The sequence below is a fragment of the Dama dama genome, chromosome 16 (assembly GCF_033118175.1).
Source record: "Dama dama isolate Ldn47 chromosome 16, ASM3311817v1, whole genome shotgun sequence".
Lineage (NCBI taxonomy): Eukaryota > Metazoa > Chordata > Mammalia > Artiodactyla > Cervidae > Dama > Dama dama.
Window position 1 is genome coordinate 35,239,321 of NC_083696.1, and position 19,476 is coordinate 35,258,796.

Sequence of the window (19,476 nt, forward strand, 5' to 3'; positions counted from 1 at the left end):
GAGGAGGGTGAAAAAGTTGACTTAAAACTCAACATTCAGAAAACTAAGATCATGGCATCCGGTCCCATCACTTCATGACAAATAGATGGGGAAACAATGGAAATAGTTACAGACTTTATTTTGGGGGGCTCCAAAATCACTGCAGATGGTGACTGCAGCTATGAAATTAAAAGACGCTTGCTCCTTGGAAGAAAAGCAATGACCAACCTAGACAGCATATTAAAAAGCAGAGACATTACTTTGCCAACAAAGGTCTGTCTAGTCAAAGCTATGGTTTTTCCAGTAGTCATGTATGGATGTGAGAGTTGGACCATAAAGAAGGCTGAACACTGAAGAATCGATGCTTTTGAACTGTGGTGTTGGAGAAGACTCTTGAGAGTCCCTTGACTGCAAGGAGATCAAACCAGTCAATCCTGAAGGAAATCAGTCCTGAATATTCGTTGTAAGGATTGAAGCTGAAGCTGAAACTCCAATACTTTGGCCACCTCATGTGAAGAGTTGACTCATTGGAAAAGACCCTGCTGCTGGGAAAGATTGAAGGCAGGAGGAGAAGGGGACGACAGAGGATGAGATGGTTGGATGGCATCACGACTCCATGGACATGAGTTTGAGCAAGCTCAGGGAGTTGGCGATGGACAGAGAAGCCCGGTGTGTTGCAGTCCATGGGTTGCAAAGAGTCAGATTGGACACGACTGAACACTGAGCGATTGAACTGAGGTGGAGCCTGTGCTGGGCGGGGCCTGGGATAAGATCTGACTGCGCCTCCAGTGCAGGGAGCAGAGTTAGGGGCGGGGCTCGGACCCAGGTTGGAACAGGGCCCTGAACTGCAGTGGGGTGTGGCACAGGGGCGACCCCTTATGGGCGAGGGCCTGAAGTAGGGGCGGGGCGAACAGAAGCAGGATCTGAGGTGGGAAGTTGCCCCTAGAAAGGGGTAGGGTGAGTAGCAGGGCCAGGTGGAGCCCCAAGAGGATGTGCCTGTAAGGGAGGCCAGAACTGAGGCTGGGGCCTAAAGGAGGTGCAAAGCCTGGGGTTTCTGGAGAGCCAGGGATGGGACAGGGCTGGGTGTGGACAGCTGGTGCCTGCGGATGGCCCCGAGCCTGACCTCCCTCCCCTTTGTCTACAGCAGATCAACCAAGATTTGAACATCCAGCTGCTGAAGGACGGCTACCGGTTAGATGAGATCCCCGACGACGAGGACCTGGACCTCATTCCCCCCAAGTCCGTGAACCCCACCTGCATGTGCTGCCAGGCCACGTCCTCCACCGCCTGCCACATCCAGTAGCGGGCGGGGCCGCTGCGGCCGCCGGGGTGGGGCCACCAGGGGCCAGCTTGGACCGGGCAGGGGCCAACCCCTCCCCTGCTCGTCCACCAGCCCCCCGGGGCCCCGCGCCCCCTACAGCCGCCAACCTCGTAACAGTCATTGCTTCCTCCTATGGTAGGACGTGTACCTCTGTGTGTTCATGGAGCCGGAGAAACCAAAACCAGGTCTCTCTCCACCCCCGGGGGCTAAGGAGGGGAGGGCTGTTTGTTCAGTTACTTGGGGGACCTTGCCCAGCATCCTGCCCCCTCCCCGAAGCCACTGTCTGGTGGAGGAAAGGGGTGACTGGACTTCGTGGAGGCTAACAGTAATGAGTAAGGGGCAGGATCACAAAGCCAGGGGTTTGGCTCCACCCCAGTGAAGCCAGGAACCCCCAGCACCAGCCAAGGAAAGGGGCTGGGAGGAGAAAGGCCCAGGCCAACAGGGTCAGGGCCCAGCCCCACAGAGCCGCCTCCACATGCTCCCTTGCTGGCCCACGTACCATTTGCATTTCTCCCCTCATCTCCAGATGGGAAGTCTGGCAAAGCTGCCCAGTGGGATATTGTCCCCCATCCATCAGATCACTGCCATCTTCCTCCACTTTGCCCCATTCACCTCCTTCCTTGCTGTCTGGATTGCGTGGTGGGTGAGGTGGGCCTTAGAGACAGCCAGAGTTTAGATGGTATGATCCGTCCTCACCTGCCCCTAACTAACACATCTATCTCTCTGCACCCCTTCCGCTGCCCCCCACATTTCTGTTCTGTTCATCTGTCCTGGGTTGGAAGCAGGAGGTAAGGCTGGCCTCGAATGCCCCATTGTGGTCTTACTCTAGCACAAGATCCTAGAGGCTGCTTCCCAGGAAGACTCTTCAAGAAAGCAAGCCTGGGAGAATACAGTGGCAGCAGGTGTATGGTAGGGATGGCTTGGCAGAATGTGTGCGCACCTGGGGCTGTCAGAGTGTGTGTCTACATCTCTGGGTTGGGCCTGTCTCTCTAGATGACTGCGGTGACCATGGTGGGGAAATGACTGTGTGACCTGTTAACAGTGTGAGGCCGCTCAGCAGTTCAGTGGACTGACAGCCCTGGGCGGGGGTCAGAAGTCTGAGTTCTGGCCCTCGCTCGGGCATGCTTCCTCTCACCTCCAACAAGCCAGTTATGTTCTCTGGCCTTCTGTTTCCTACACAGCATAGTGAGCAGCATCTGAAATTATTTTGAAGGTTATTTCAAACCTGAAGAAATTTCTTCATAGGAATTTCCTTGGAGGTGGACAGGGAGGTCTCTGGTGTCTTCGAGTATACCTGGGGTCTTCCTGAGCTGCATGTCTGTGTGGAGAAAAAAGGGGGAAGTTCCTATGGGACCTGTGTATGTCTGAATACATGTGGGTCTTTGGGGGAATGTGCATGTGTGTGTCTGTGAATGTATTTGTGTATGTGGATATCTATTGTGTGTGTAGCTGTACCTGTGTGTGTAGCTGTATCTATGGGGTGTGTGAGAGTCAGAATGTATGTATCTACTGCTGCTTCTGCCACTGTTACTCATTGGTGGAGGGGTGGGGGTGGTAGCCAGAAAAGCTGAGGATGAAAATCAAGAGGGAGGAGGGGACCAAGGCCCTCCCCTGGGCCTGGGCAATACAGACCTGCCCCCAGGTGAAGAAAAGCGAAAGCACAGATGGCCTCCACCCGCTCAGGTCTCTGCTCCTTGAACCCCATATCCCAGGGCCATTCCTCAGGCCGACCCCATCCCGCACATGCTGGCCAGTCCTCTCTGATACATACCACTCACATGCTGCAAGTGTGCCCAGGCCACACCCACAGCCCAGCCCCTGGCTGCTATCCCGGGAGGCTGGAAAGGGGAGAGGGCAGAGAGGAGAGAGAGCAAGGCTGCTGGCTTAGGAGGGGTATCACTTCTCCCTGCACCACACCCAGGGGCTACCAGCTCCCCTCAACTTCTCCAACCCAACCCCACCTCCTCTTAGTTCAGGGAGGAAATGCCAAAGGGAAGCAAAGGACAGAGAAGTCAGCTGCAGGACTCACATGGCCCAGACTGGTCCCCACCTGAGCCCATTGCTCCCACCCTGATCAGCAGACCCACCCCCTGTCATCTGGGCACCAGAGCCATGCCTCCTGCCACCACCACCCCGGGCTCCTTGACTCACCCTTCAAGAACACGGGTACCTCCTCTTTTCTAGGCAGGGCGCCCACCAGGGCTCATTTAGACGGCGGCCTTTGCTGCTGACGTGCTATGTGACTCTGGCCCACTGCGCAACCTCTCTGGCCCTGAGGAACAAGGGAAAGGCTCCCTCCCCACAGGACAGACCTAATCCCCTGGCAGACAGGGGCCTCTCGCTGAGGCCATGTGGTGGAGAGAAGTAGGAAGCTGGTGGCTAGCACCCTCTGGGTGTGGGGAGTGCGCAGTTCCCTCCTTCCTACCCAGGAGGCTGGAGGGGAGAACGGAGGCCTTGGCTTGCCCTGCCGCCCTCCCCCTGTAGATACTGCCTTAACGCTCCCTGCCCTCAGCACTGGCTGCCACTCAGCCCGGTTTCTCCGTGCTCACTAATTTATTTCCAGGAAGGTGTGTGGAAGACATGAGCCGTGTATAATATTTTTTTTAACATTTCCATCGCAGTATTGACCATCATCCTTGGTTGTGTATCGTGTAACACAAATAATGATATTAAAAGCATCAAACAAGCTAGCCTCAGCTCCCTACCTGGGGTTGGGGCCAGGGGCAGATGGGCCGGGAAGGGCAGAGAACTGACCCTCTGAACTTGACCCCTCGGGATCTCCATCCCTCTTCACCACAGTGAGAAGCTTTGGCCTAGAAGGTCTCCGGGGACCTTGTGAACTCTTGGAAATTGGGCCCTTTTGAGAGGCTGAAGGCAGGAAGAGACTGGGGTGGGGAGTCAGTCTTCACCTCCCCGGAGATGGGGCTGAGCCAGATGATATCATAATGGGCCGTGCCCATCGTAGAGAGGGAGTCAGGGTGGGGTAGGAGCAAGAAGGCTGTGAGGGAGGGAAGCTGAGAGACCCTCCACAGGAGGGGGTCACAGCAGCTAGGGGTACCTGCCGGGCTGTCTGGGAAAGAAGGGGTGGTCACTGATGTCTTGCAGGAGCCCTTGGTAGGTAGAACCCACCACGGCGTCCCCCAGACCCCACTATGTTCCTCTTTTCCCGAAAGACCAAGACCCCCGTCAGCACCTACAGTGACTCCTACAGGGCCCCCACCTCCATCAAGGAGGTCTACAAGGACCCACCTCTGTGGGCCTGGGAAGCCAACAAGTTTGTGACCCCGGTAAGTGGCAAGCTGGTGTGGGAGGCTTGGGGGAGTGCAGTCCAGAATGTATGGCTGTGGGTGTCTGGATGACTGATGGTGTGGCTGTCATTGTGTTTTTGTAATTATTTGTAGTTTTGTGTGTATGTGATTCATTTGCTTAGGCATAAAACTTCTAATAATATATACAAAGGAATACAAGATCCTGCCCTCACGGTACCTTGCTACTCCACCAGGATAGGGGATGGAGAGAGACAGATGATAAGAAATAAACAAGACTGTCCAAAATTCTGTAAAGGAAATAAACATGGTACTGGAAATGAACGGTAACCAGGGAGAGCTACTTATATGGAGAGTGATGGAAGAGCTTTCTCTCTTTCAAGGTGACATTGAGTTGAGGCTGGAAAGGTGAGCGACAGCTAGCTCACCTTTGAGCTATGTGAGGAACTGAAACAACAGGATTCCGGGCAGAGTGATCAGAAAGTGCAAAGGCCCTGAGGCTGCCTGTGGGCTGTGCCTACAAGCATGTTTTTATGCATGCATGTCACAGTCTCCTGTAGTTGAAGACAGGTGGCCAAGTGGGGGTGTGCAGCTTCACAGAATGGAGAGGAGATGTGGGAGTCTAACTGTGACTCTGCCCAAGGAAGATTATCTGTGTGTAGCATCCAACAAAACTCGGCTGAGTATTTACGTGTGCCAGGTACAGTACAGTTACAACCATGAAGGGCCAGGCACTGCCTCTGAGGAGCTCTCAGCAAGAAATGAGCAAAGTGCCCAATGTGAAACATGCAACAGCAGAGGCTTGTGCTGGTGGAAGAATCAGAAAGAAGAGCTCATTCCTGGGACCTGAAGGGCAGGTCTACTAAGAGATCCAGGAGGGACTTCCCTGGTGGGCTAGTCATTAAGAACAAACCTGCCAATGCAGGGGACACAGGTTAAATCCCTGGTCCAGGAAGATTCCACATGCTGCGGAGAAAGTAAGCCCATGCACCTCAACTACTGAGCCTGCAGCTAGAGAAAGCTTGTGCAGAGCGACAAAGACACAGCGCGGCCAAAAAATAAATTAACTGGTTTTAAAAATGAGAGCCAGGAGGAGGATGCTTCGAGCAGAAGAGATATAAAAAAGGGCAACGCCGGGTCGGGGACCCACCAGGTACTAAGGACTAGAGCAGAGAGAGAACCCAGCCCTATGGTAAGAGAGGGGCCTGCAGACCACGAAGAGCCACAGGTTGTGTTGAGAAATGTGGTCATCATGCTCCAGGTTTTTGATCCCGGGAGTGTCATGCTTGGATTGTAAGCAACTCTGGCCACCGTGGCAAGAGATCAAAGGGACTGGGACTGGGAAGGGAAGCCCCGTGAGATGGTGAAGGATAAGGGGAGAGGATGTAGGTGGGAGATAAGGAGAGTCTGTAGCAGTGAAAAGGGGAATTTGTTGAATAGGAGGACATTTTAAAAATTATTTTTGTAATTATAAAATAAATATATGCTCAATGCAGAAAATGGGGATAACTAAGAGAAGCACAAAGAGAAGGGCCTATAATTCTCACTACCCAGAATAACCACTGATAATTTATTACTCCATGCCCTTTCAGGAAGCAAAAAAAATTTATGAAGGTGGTGTCATGTTGTATACCATGTTTTGAATCTTGCTTTTTCTGCAAAACCATCTATCAAGAACATTTTCCTGTGTCGAAAATATTCAATAATGTAATTTTAATACCTGTATGATGTTTTACTTTATGAATGTACCAAAATGTAGTTCAGGAATTTTATATTATTGGAAATTTAGATTGCTTATAAAAGTTTGCTAGTATAGTCATTCTTGTACATTCATTGTGTAACATCAACTGTTCTCTTAGGATAAATTCATAGATATGAAACTGTTGGGAGAAAGGTCACATCCAAAAAACTTTTGGGATATAAACTTCAAATTGCTGTGATGAGGTCATAATAATCTACATGCCCACCAGCAAGATATGAAAATGCCTGCCTGCTTTTCCAAACTCAATAGGAGAAAATTTTTAGGAAGTAGGTCAACACATCTTGGTCACCATCTGGATATGAAGATGAGAGAGATTAGGATGACTCCTGGGTTTAGGGCTCTGGAAAACTAGAGGAATGTTAGTGCTACCAGCTGAGATTTGGAATGCACATTAGAGAGAGGTTTGGGGTTCTTCTGGGGGCAAAAATATTCAAAGACTTCCAGGTAAAGATGTCTGATGGGTAGCTGGATATACTTATCCGAAGCAAAAAAAAGAGGTCTGGGCTACAGACGTAGATTTTGAAATCAACATATTGGTAGTAGCTGAAATCATAGGAGTAATTCAGACTGCCAAAAAAGAGTAAGAAAATGGCCAAGGACAGAACTTTGAAGAACATCAATATTCAAGGGGTAGGTAAAGGAAGAAGAGCCATGAAAGGAGACAGAGTGATAGGAGGAAAAATCCAAGAGAAACCAACAAAGACAATATTATTAGACAAAACTCAGTATCAAACGTTGTCGGCACAGAAAGGGATCTCTTGGCTGTAGTAACCCTTAGCCACCTGACTATACAGCTTCGTTGAGTGGAAAGGAATGAAAGTCAAATAGCAGTAGGATTAATAATGAAAGAAAAGGCTTCTGCTTCTGACAGTATGGTGGTCTAAAACTCTGAAGGACGCTCCTGCTTACCAAACAACTAGGTCTTGCATAAAAGTTAATTTTTATTTGGTTTTGGACTGTCAGTGGAGATGAGTGGTAAGTATACTAAGATGACAGGATTGCCCTGAGAACAAATGCAACTATCAGTACTACAAGCAGGAGTTTAAGCCTTAAACTAGCTGCAAGATGGAGCAACTAAACCTGGAATCCCCAAACTGAACCAGAAAACCTGTAATTCCCAAACTGAACCAGAAAATCCAATGATCCCTGGCTCCCTGCCCCACCCACACACACAGGTATATATATTCTGTGTTGGAAAATATCTTCAATGTAGGTCTCTAGGTGCCCTTCAAAGTACAGTCATTCACATCTGAGCTCATAATAAGAGATATAAGGAAACAAACCACCATATGACAGAGGCAGTAGAAACAATAAACAACAGCCTTAAACCTCTAAGGACATAAGATATTGGAATTAACAAAGAATACAAAATAAATGGCAACCCACTCCAGTATTCTTGCCTGGAAAACCCCATGGACGGAGGAGCCTGGTAGACTGCAGCCCATGGGGTTGCAAAGAGTCAGACACGACTCAGTGACTTCACCTTCACAAAATAACTATGAGTCTTTAAAAATAAAATGTGAAATCATCAAAAAGAGCAAGAAATAAGAGATTGTGTTCTTAAAAGGACAGACAAATTTTTAAATGAATAGAAATTTTAGAAATAAAATATATGTTAAAACCAAAACCTCAATGGATGGGTTAAAGAGCTAATTAGACACAGCTTAACAGTGTCAGTGAGGGTCTTCCCTGGTGGTCCAGTGGTTAAGAATCTGCCTTCCAATGCAGGGGACTCAGGTTCGATCCCTGGTCAGGGAACTAAGATCTCACATGCTAGTGGAGCAACTCAGTCCGCACACAGCAGCTGGAGAGGAGCCCACGCGCCACAATGGTGAGTCCACACGCCACAACAGAGACCAGGCCCAGCCAAAACTTAAAAAAAGAAAAACCTGAGTGTCAGTAAAATGAAAGAATGAAATAAATTTTCCAGAATGCAGCACAGAGAGACAGAGAGAAAATATGGAAGAAACATCAAGCAACATGAAAGAAGGGGAAGATCTCACACAACCACTCAGAGTCCTAGGATGAAAGAGCAGAAAGGAGAATAGGCATTATCTGAAGAGGAAAAGGCTCTGAATTTTCCACAACTAACGAGAAATGAATCCAAGGATTCTCAGGTAACTCATTCAAAACTGCACAGCACCAGCTTAACAGATGACCTTAAAAATATGCAGAGAGAATTATTTTCAGTGCATCTTCCTTTCAACACCAATAAATAAATAAGATAAAGACACTTACAGGCAAATAAAAATTAAAACATTTACTACCATAAGACCTACTATAAAAGAATTTCTAAAGGATATACTTTGAGGAAAGGGAACTAATCACAAAAGGAAAATTTGAGATAAAAGAAGGAATGATGAGCTAAGAAACTGGTAAATGAGATAAATGTAAGCAAAACTGTCTACAGAAAATCATTATAATAATTTTAGCTTGTAAAATTTATTTTTTTAGCTTGTAAAATTTAAAGAAAGAACCAAAATATTAGAAAACAATACCATGTAAATTATATATTGGAAAACAATATCATGTAAGATACAAGGATAGGAAAGGAATTTTTATAAAAACTGTCATTATTCAATTATTCACAGATGATACAGTTGTACTATAGAATCTGAAAATTATTCAAATAAGAGAATTTAGAAAGTCAGATGAATATAAGATAAGTCAACCACATTTCTTTACATCAAAAACAAGTATTTAGGAAGCATAATCTTAAAGTATATATCATTTGAGCATCAAAGAGTAAAACTTAGTAGAACTAAATAACAGTCTATGCAAAACTATGCAAAAAACTATGCAAAAAACAGCCTATGGATAATATTATAAAACTTTGAATACTTTAAGAAAATACTTAAATGAAGAGGCATAACATGCTCTTGGAGAGGAAAAGTAACTAACATAGAGATTCAATACAATTCTGATTAAAATCTGAAAAAGATTCTTTGAAGAATTTGTCAAGCTGTTTCTAAAATTTATAGAGAAGAGCCAAGGCCCAAGACTAGCTAAAACACACCTGAAGAAAATGAGGACTTGCTCTATCAGATAATAATATTTATTACCAATCTACAGAAATTCATAAAGCATAGTATTACTGAAGGGATATACAAACTGATTAATAAAATAGACCAGAAATGGAGCCACACATAAATGGAAACAATATGCAACAGAGATGATTGAAAGTAAAGCTATAAAGATGTATCAGGGTGGGGTAGCTTTACAAATACGTGGGAGGGACTTCCCTGGTGGTCCAATGGTTAAGAATCTACCTTCCAATGCAGGGAATGCAGGTTTGATCCCTGGTTGAGGAGCTAAGATCCCACATGCTGCAGGGCAACTAAGCCTGCACACTGCAGCTACCCAGCCGGTGCCATCTGGAGCCTACATACTGCAACTAGAGAAGCCCCCACCCCACAACAAAAGATCTCGTGAGCTGCAACTAAGACCCAACACAGCCAAGTAGATAAATACTTTAAAAAATTTGTGGGAGAAGTTAGATTACTCAATGAGACAACTGATCACCTTGTGGATTAAAAATAAAATTGATCCCTAGTTCACCCCAAACACAAGAAGCAGTTCCTGACAAATTAAGGCTTAAATATAGCAAGTAAAACTATACAGCTTTTAGAAGAAATTATATATTATCTCCATTATTTTAGGTAATGGGTGGATTTCCTAAGTCACAAAAGCACTACCTAAGAGATTAATAAATTCAATTATATTAAAATTAAGAACTTATGTTCATCAAAAGACACCAAAAAGAAAATGAAGATATAAGCCATGAACTGAGAGATGATATTTGTAACATGTAACTGACAAAAGAATATGTAGAATGTATAAAGGATTATAATTCTCTGGGTTAAGATTGAGCACATGTTTTGACTCCTTCCTAAAACTCCTCTAAAACTACAATAAATGGACATTTAAGACATCAGTTCACAAAAATAGTGGAAAAGTGGGACAATGACAACAAAATTTCAGAAGCTGGAAAGTGTGATAGTTAAGTAACTGACAACAGTTCTGAGAAAGCTGAATCCAAAGCTAATAGTGGGAAACAGAAGGCATAATTCAATTTAAAATTGTGGAATTTTCAAAAGGTTCAGAAATTAGTAATATTAGGCTTCTCTGGAACTGAAGATGGGACAGGACCAAGGCTGAAACAATGATTTGAATGCTGTTAAAAAGCAATTAAAGGGACTCCTTTGGTGGTCCAGTGGTTAAGACTCCATGCTGCCAATGCAGAGTGTACAGGTTTGATCCCTGGCTGGGGGAATTTGGAAACTAGGATCCTGCATAATGCTTGGCTTGAACAAAATTAAAAGAAACAATTAAAACCACTAACTCCCTCCTCTTCTCTATGCCATAGGGTAACTACTTGCCCATCTCTGCAAAAGTCAGAAGGCTTATTTTCTGGCAAGGATCTCAGGACTGGGAATTCCAGGCCCGGCTAAGGTCAGGGTACCATATTAAAAACAGGTGAATCTCCATATGCTGAATGCTAAAACCCCCAGCAGCCCTATTCTCCACTAGGTTCTCAAAACACTGGCAGCCAGGTACAACTCTGAAGCCAAAGATTGAAAGAGTCTCTTCAGAGAGATCTGATCAACCCAAGAGAAAAGATAGAGTTTGCAACAAATAGTCTAGCCAGACCAGCCTACAATGATGCCCACCCACAGCTCAAAGCCTTCAGTAAGTTTTTATAGTCTGCTATTCATGAACAGACAATCAAAGATTATAAATATCTGAGGGAAGCCTCAAAGGGAAACACTGAAGATATCTGTGGGTTCTTTTAAATGCCTACGTGTGTGTGTGTGCATGCACGTGTGTGCACACACACACGTCTGTGGGTTTGTGAGCATGTCTGAGTGTCTATGGATATGTGAGCATGTCTGACTGTGTTTGCATAGATGTACATCTGTACGTGTGTCTATGAGTGTATCTGGGTGCACAGATCTATGTGTATGTCTGGACGTGCATGTGTTTGCGTGTATGTAAAACTCAGGGGAGTGCTAAGTCTTGGGGCCCCTCCACCCACATGGAGTATGACCGTGCAGGATCTGCCCAAAGAACAAAACCTCAGCTAGCATGGAGGATTCAAGAAGCCCCTCAGCTGAGGGATTTTCAGGAGCCTAGGAGGGCTAGGAGCAGCAAGTTCTCACCCCTGGCCAAGAGAAACCTCTGCTTTTTAGATCACATGGGGGAAGTGTGGTAACAACGTCAGCACCCCAGCACCTTGCTGCCCGCCATGATGAGGAAGTCCTTTCTGGTATTTGACCTTGCTGGGTGTCCCACCTCTGTAACCCAGCTGCCTTTCATCCTGGATGCCTACAGAAACATGGGCCCACAACTAACCTGGCAATCTACATTTAGCTGAGGAGAAGGGAGCCCCCAAAGGGAGACCTTGATCTGGAATTGTGGGTGATAGGATAAAATGAGGTGAACCCCAAGAAGCAGAGGGACCTAGAGTCTGAACCAAGATCAGGGGAAAAGTCAGGCTAGGATAAAGAATAGCACATCGTGAATGTCAGGGTCAAGCGTAATACTGGTGTCAAGATGAGAGCCACAGCAGAATTCAGGTCAGGCTGGAGTCAGAGAATTCGATTTTTGAAGTAGGTGCCCCTCTGTCCCCATTCTTCATCTCCTTTAGGGTGCCAGATTCTTCGAGGGTCCTCTCTGTCCTAAGCACCTGCCTAAGGCAGCCAGCTCCCAGGGCAGCCAGCCTGTCCTGAGGCTCCAGGTTCTACCACAGGTCTATTGTTCTGTTGGGGGAGACCCAGACCCTGATCCCAGCAGCGCACAGTCTGAAAGAAAGAAGACAAGAACACCCAGCTCTGCCCTTAGAAGTCCTAGTCAAGGAAAGGACAGAAATGAGAACATCAGGAAATCACTCTGATCGAGGGCAAATGTCAGGTTCCAAATCCTTAGATGGAAGAAAGGGTGACTCAGGCAAAGCTGGCCTGGATATCCCTCCAGCATAGGGAGAGGGGTGGAACACCCACCTGGGCTGACTCAAGAGCTAAATCTAGGTCCAGCCAGATGCCAAGGCTGGGGTCCCCATGCACCTAGCCGTCTCTTCCCCTCTCCCCTTGCCCAGGGCCTGACTCAGACTGCACAGCGCCATGTGGATCCTGACGCCCTGCAGAAGATGCTCAAGTGTGCTGGGCAGGACTACAGCTACAGGGGCTCCGTACCAAGCCACCCCTACTTCCCTGAGAAATACTGGCTCTGTCCAGAGGAAGGTAGGGCCTCACCACTCACCCATTCAGTGACCCCAGCAAAGACCCTACACCTGAACCCAACTTGAATCCTGACCTCCACCCTGGTCCTTATCCCCATTCACAACCTGGCTTTCTATTCTTATCTCCCCCATTCTAGCTTGAGTCCCAACCACCTGCCCTGACCCTGACCCTGACCCCTGACCCCGGAGGAGGAGATCCAGGCTCTACCTTTTGGGAGCTCCCAGTCTGTGCCAAAGAACTGGAAGAGGCCTTGGTCTTATCCCTAGAGTAAGGGAGGGAGCATTAACCTCCTCCAAACAAATTCCTCCATGTGTATTCTGGGTGCCATCTTCTCCCGTCTTCTTGGTGGCCCTGTTCCATCAGTTTCCCCTTCTCTCCTGCATCCCCTTGCCCCACCACACCTCTCTCCACTCAACCTGGAAGGCTTTTCTAATTTTCCTCTGCCTAAAAATTATCTCTTGCTCCTCCCCCTAACAGTGAAGATTCTTGAAAATAAGAGTTACTCCTTATGCCTTATGAGAAATCATCTTTCTCATTTGGTTAGGTGTTTATTATTTGTCTCTCTATACATTCCAAAAGAGCAGAATGTCCTGTTTTTATTTAGAACAGGCCCCCTCCATCCAGAATAGCATCAGGCTTCCTAAGTATTTGTTGAACGAATTGATTAATGTTCAATTGAAATTGGGAATCTGCATCTCCTACACTTATATTTAATGTTATTAAAATTGATCTTGTATGGTTCCAGTTACCTCATCCATGGAACTCTTCAGTCTTTTCCTTATGAGACCTACCCTGTGCATTTCATTCTGACAACTCTCTATTTTATGAAACTCCTTCCCTCCATCTGTGAAAGGAAGATGTGAAACCCCACGAGCTTCTCTGATGCCTCAATTTCCTGGGTCTCTTGTCTAATCATTCTGGAAACATAGGTTTTCTCGGGATGCTGATCTGAGCCCTCCTCTCTCATTTCTCTCCTGAGACCATTTAATTTAACCCATAACTTTAATTACTGACAACTCCAAGTCTTTATTTCTAGCCTTGACCTCTCACCAGAATTCCACTCTCCTTTATCTGATTATGATCAGATTTACCTAAATGGCCCCAAACACTTCAAACTCAGCATGTCCAACCCTCCAACCCGGACCCCCCAGTCCCAACACACTGCCCCACGTGTACACACACCTGCTCTTCCTCTGTGGCCCCTGGACCTGCTTTCCTCATCTCTCAGGTGTGTTCTTTCACACCATTAGCGGGGTGGATCACAGAGGAACTTACAGGACAGACTCAGGGGACTGCGTGGGTGTAGCTTTGGAGGGTTTTTACATGGGGACTTTCATTTATGATAAGTGCCAAAGTTTCTATGTAGAGATTGGATTGTAGGATTTCAAAATGAGGTAGGAAGATCAATAGACTAATAGCAATAATAATCACAATAATAATGATGATGATAGTCTTCTGTGTGCCAGGCATTGTTCTCAGTGTTTTACATATAATAACTTATTTAAATCTCACAACAACCCTGTGGGGTAGATAGTATTATTAGTCCCATATTAAAAGTAAGGAAACAGAGACAAGATGAAATTAACTAGATCAAGGTCACACACAGTTAATATCTGGCAGAGCTGAAATTAGAACCACAGGAGTCTGTCTGCAGAGTCCATCCTATTAACCATGACATTATTGTCTCCTGGCTTAGGCACTGTGGAAATACAGGAGTAAGATCATGGGGGATTGGAGGAAGGATTTCGTCAAGCGATTTTAAGGAGGCAGAATAAGCAGACTTTGAGCCTGCATGTGGAAGATGAAACGGAAGATTTGAAAGGCGGCCTATTTCCAGGGTTTCCACGTTGGCTGATTCAGAAAGGGTGGTGCTAGGATGAAAAGTAACCAGCTCAAAGGACACAGACCCCGCTCAGAAGCTTGCTTTAGCTGGGATTCAGGCTGCATCTCAGTATCTAACACAAATGTGGGGCCAGGATGGGCTTTTCTGGCCTAAGGGAGATTAGTGGGAGTCCAGCTTTGTGATAGGGATCAGAGGAGAGACATTTAGGGGCTCCCCAGATCCTGGGATAGAATAAGGAGTAATCCTAGAAAAAAAAAGAATAAGGAGTAATCCTGTCTTATATATCTCCACCCTGTGATCAAGCAGACAAATGCAACCCAAACTACCTGTGTGGCAACCCAAACTACCTGTGTGGCAACCCAAACTACCTGTGCAGTAACCGGTATAACACGTGGAGGATGGGGCCTTACAACTGCTGGAACAAATGTACCACATACCTTCCCCGGCTGCCTAAGGTACCTACTGTGCCCAGCAAAGACGCCTGGGGTCTGGGATGGCACCCCCACCATCTGCCTCCCAAATCACAGGGTCTGACATCTCACCATTAGTTTCTCATCCCTTTCCCACCAAGGTTCCAAGGCCTTTTCCCACTTGTGAGACTAGGGTTTATATTTGCTAGGAAACAAGGGAGCTCGGGAGAGAAGCTGTGCTGGGCCCCTGAGTCCCAATCTCTAGGAACTGGGTCTCCAAGGTCCCAATCTCTGGCTAGGCTGTGTGGAGACAGGGGCTGGTGCAAACTCCTTCCTGAAGCTTGCCACCTGGCCCCTCGCTAGTGGTCTGGCCAAGGAGTCAATGATAGGCTGAGTCTACCTGCTCCTCTCCTTTGTGATGATAACAAGGACAAAAGGAGGCAGAACAAGGCCCTCCAGAGACAGAGCAGATAGATACAGGACAGTCTTCCAAGGAGATAGGAAAGAGTCCGCACATGACCTCAGGCATCAAGAAAGAAGGAATATGAGAGGATTGCCGGCTATAATAGGGGCTCTTAGCTGTAGGTTGATGGCTGACCCCAGGTTAACTGAACCCTTCTGAATTAGAACTTCCTCAAGAATCAGAAATTCTCACAAGGTCCCCAAATGATTCTGCTGGACAGGCAACAATGCAATATTTAAAAACTCCTTTTAGAGAGACACGGAGACACAGAGTCGGCTAGATAAGGGGGTCAAATCAAAGGCAAACGCTGAGACAGGGATGGCAGGGACCCAGGTACAGACCGGGTCCACCTACAGCTCCACTTCCCCCACCTCCACGCCCACCCCCCAGGGAGGCGGAGTAAACGGCGTTGCCCGGCGACAACCCCAAACACTCTGAGCTTTGGAGAGTAGAAGGCGCGGCCTGGGACTAGTCTGGGTGTTCTGGGAGAACCCACCAAGACTTCTTCCGGGTCAGAACTTGAGGTAGCGTTTCTGCCACTTCCAGGAGGCCGGGTTGGAGACAGTGGTTCGAGGAATGCCCTTGGTGTATCCTCCTAAGCCGGAGCGACTCAATGCCTACGGTAACAAATGGAGGGAAAGCAGAGGGAAATGGGTAGACCAGAAGGCCGGAGGGATGGAGACTCGAGATGTGGAACAAATGTTGAGGGTTCTGGGGAGGTTGTAATCCTGTCTCGGCTTGTGTCTCCATCTCTTCCTGTCTCTGACCTCCTCTCTGGCCGTTCCCGTGACTCTGTGTCTGGGTCTCCCGGGCTCGGGGCTCGCGGGCGCAGAGCGCGAGGTAGTGGTGAACATGCTGAACTCGCTGTCACGAAACCAGCCGCTGCCGCAGATCACGCCCCGCTGCGGGTGTGTGGACCCGCTGCCGGGCCGCCTGCCCTTTCAGGGCTATGAGAGCACTTGCTCGGGCCGCCACTATTGTCTGCGTGGGATGGACTACAGCGTCTCCGGGCCACCCTGCACGGAACGCCGCCTGCGGCCTTTATGCACAGAGCTGCCTACTGTAAGGTTCGCAGGGCCGCGCGCGGTGTCGCCGGGCTCCGCCCCCAAACAAGCCCCGCCCCCAGAGCCCAGCCCTACCCCCCACCCCCTCCACCCCGCGGGTCTGCATCCCGCGCCACTTCTAGCTCTGCCCGGCCTCTGCGCCAGACCCCACTCCGCCTCCAGCCCGCGCGGTCCCCTTGCTGGGCGCCACCCTGTCCCTTCCTCGGGCCTCATGGCCTGAGCAGACTGCTGAGGGGAGAGACCTGCACAAACTGGGCTCAAGGTCCACCAGGCTCTTGTTTGTCTTCTGGAGGCTCCGCTGGAGAGCTTCTTGGAGGCACACACCCCGCGCACCGATTTCATCCCGTTCCCTCGCTCGCCGGCCCTGCCCTCTACCTGGCCACCAGGCCCTGGAGACGCAGGTTCTAGCTTGCGGAGCGCCACGTGTCCTCAGAATACTGTCCCCTATTCCTGGGCCTCGTGGTTGGTACATCGGCAGGGTTATCGTTGGGTTCTAAGAGGGCGAGGAAATGGTGACCACGTGGGTAACAGAAGGGTCCTGGCCTCCTCGGAGCCCCGCACCACCTCCGGAGATGGACAGCCTCCCGTGTTATTGTGGAGGAAACTGAGGCTCGGGCGCTCAGCAGAAGCTCAGATTGCCATCTATCTCCCTGCACCTGGCGTTAGACAAGGCGGGCTGAGCCGGGGAGAACTCCAACATCCGCGTCTGCCTAGAGAGCTGCGAAAGGGGGAGGGGGTCCTGAACCATGTCCCTAACCCTGTGGGGACACCCCGTCCCTCCCCAGGCTGAGAGAGCCTGATGTATTGAGCGAAACTGGGTCTTATCACTCAAAAGGGTGTGGAGGAGGGAGAAAGTGCCTAAGCCTCAGAAAATCGCCTCGTCGATAAGCGAGGATCCAGGGTACTCAATGACTGGACCCCTAACCCTCCCCGGAGTACAGCGTTCTCCGCGGTCCAGCCTGGGCGGCAGAAACCAGGCCTCGTGGGGAGAGGGACTTCCAGGTGTCTTCCTGGAGGCAATACTTCGAGGAGATCTTGAAGGGCCAGGAGGCTGGAAGGGAGGATCTCCGAGCCGTAGGACAGACACCTGAAACGCGGCTCAGGGTCCTGGTCTGGGCTGGGGTGTGGGGAGAAGTGAAAAGGTCCGACTCCTTCCTGCCCACCGTTTCTTCCTTCAGGAGTGTGTCTCCCTGCGAGCACCGACCCGGAATGCAATGTGCTGTTATAACTCCCCAGCCGTCGTACTACCCCTGTCCGAACCTTAGGTAAGTCTGGCGCACACACATGCAAATTCGCACCCACAAAAGAAGCTGTAACCTTGAGTGGCGGGGGACCGAGGGACTAGCTGGGGTGAGAACTGTTCGCTGTAATGCACCGACGGGAAGATGCCACAAGGGGGCGCTAGTGCCATGGGGAAGTCAAACTGGAAGTCAACTAAACCAGAGCCCCAGGAGAGGGCATGGAGATTGGCATTGAAGAGTTACACATTGGCAGTGGGGCTTCAGGAGACGGCACTGGCAACCCACTCCAGTACTCTTGCCTGGAAAATCCCATGGACGGAGGAGCCTGGTAGGCTGCAGTCCATGGGGTCACTAAGAGTCGGGCACGACTGAGCGACTTCACTTTAACTTTTCACTTTCATGCATTGGAGAGGAAAATGGCAACCCACTCCAGTATTCTTGCCTAGAGAACCCCAGGGACGGAGGAGCCTGGTGGGCTGCCATCTGTGGGGTCGCACAGATTCAGACACAACTGAAGCGACTTAGTAGTAGCAGCAACAGCTGCAGCGGGGCTTCAGTGGGGCTTAGAGTCAAGAGATCAGGGTGTTAGGTTCAGGGCTTGAATTAAAGGGTTCAGTTCAGTTCAGTTCAGTCGCTCAGTCATATCCGACTCTTTGCGACCCCATGGACTGCAGCATGCCAGGCTTCCCTGTCCATCACCAACTCCCAGAGTTTGCCCAAACTCATGTCCATCAATCCAGTGATGCCAGCCAACCATCTCATCTTCTGTCACCCATTCTCCTGACTTCAATCTCACCCATAATCAGGGTCTTTTCCAATGAGTCAGTGCTTCCCATCAGGTTACCAAAGTATTGGAGTTTCAGCATCAGTCCTTCCAGTGAATATTCAGGACTGATTTCCTTTAGGATTGATTGGTTTGATCTCCTTGCAGTCAAGGGACTCTCAAGAGTCTTCTCCAACACCACAGTTCAAAAGCATCAATTGATGCTTTTGAATTAAAGGGTAGGAAGTCAATGTTAGGGAGAGGGTATTGGGAGTCAAAAATTTAACAGTAGTACCTGAGGTCAAGAGGTCAATGTTGGAGCCTAGGGTCAGTATTAGGGGCAAAATGTTGGGATAAGATTAACACTGAGAATTGGAGTCAGATGTATGCGGGTCCAAAAGGGCTGACCCATCTCTCCACACAGATGGGACACAAGTCACTTCAAGAAGACTGGTGGCTCCCAGAGAAACAACTATGTCGTCCACCCTGAGTTTGTGTCCGAGACCTATCCTGACTACCACTGCTGGTAGAAGCCCGGGCTGGCCGGGCCAAGGGGGCTGAACGATAAATAAATTCTTCATCCTAAAGGCTGCCTGCAGCATCCTCACCCAGCAGGATCTGGCATGAGGAGTCAGTCACTCAGGCCTCTGCCACGCCTCGTCAGCAGAGATGCAGTTTCTCAAAGTCATCCTGCACTGAGCCCTCCCCACCCCATCATGTCAGTAGTTCCCATGGGTGGCACTGAGCGCCCTCCTGACGCATAACAGTAGCTCTATGAGGGGCATGTCCTCCTCCTTTCCACTCCAGAGCCCAAATGGGCCCACCTAGCCACTCAGGAGGGCCCATTCACCTCCCATCCCAGGAGGGCACAGCTGACATTTCCCCAATATCCTCCAACCTAGACGTCCCATCACCCCCATACCCCAGAGACCAGAATTCTCCATCCTGCAGTCAGAGTCATGTCCCTCACCCAACCTCTTGATCTCTGTTCCCAGAGTCTCCGTCACAGCCACCCTAAAGTCTATACAGAACCCCTTACTGCCCTCCTGGACCCAAGACCAAGGGGTGGGGTCCAGAACAATTTTGGAAGATTTCATGACCAAGAAATCTTTCATTTCAAGTCAC

The 19,476-nt window shown here is 48.9% G+C and overlaps 2 protein-coding genes across 5 annotated transcripts in view; both read left to right on the forward strand.

Annotated features, from left to right (window-relative positions):
- FAM219A (family with sequence similarity 219 member A) overlaps nt 1-3,990 on the forward strand; it is a 61,321-nt gene extending 57,331 nt beyond the window's left edge. For 2 of the 4 annotated variants that reach the window (XM_061163783.1, XM_061163786.1), the window contains exon 6: nt 1,124-3,990. In XM_061163783.1, coding sequence (XP_061019766.1) covers nt 1,124-1,282 — 159 coding nt within the window. In that variant the 3' untranslated portion in view covers nt 1,283-3,990. The remainder of the gene's footprint in view (nt 1-1,123) is intronic. The other 2 variants (XM_061163784.1, XM_061163787.1) reach the window with 1 other exon arrangement.
- A 462-nt stretch (nt 3,991-4,452) lies between these two features.
- Nucleotides 4,453-18,909, forward strand: SPMIP6 (sperm microtubule inner protein 6). The gene is made up of 7 exons (XM_061164034.1): nt 4,453-4,587; nt 12,423-12,567; nt 14,714-14,865; nt 15,830-15,905; nt 16,116-16,350; nt 17,526-17,612; nt 18,776-18,909. Exons 1-7 carry the CDS (start codon nt 4,453-4,455, stop codon nt 18,879-18,881), a joined length of 936 nt encoding a protein of 311 aa, XP_061020017.1. The 3' UTR covers nt 18,882-18,909.
- The last annotated feature ends 567 nt before the right edge of the window (nt 18,910-19,476 follow it).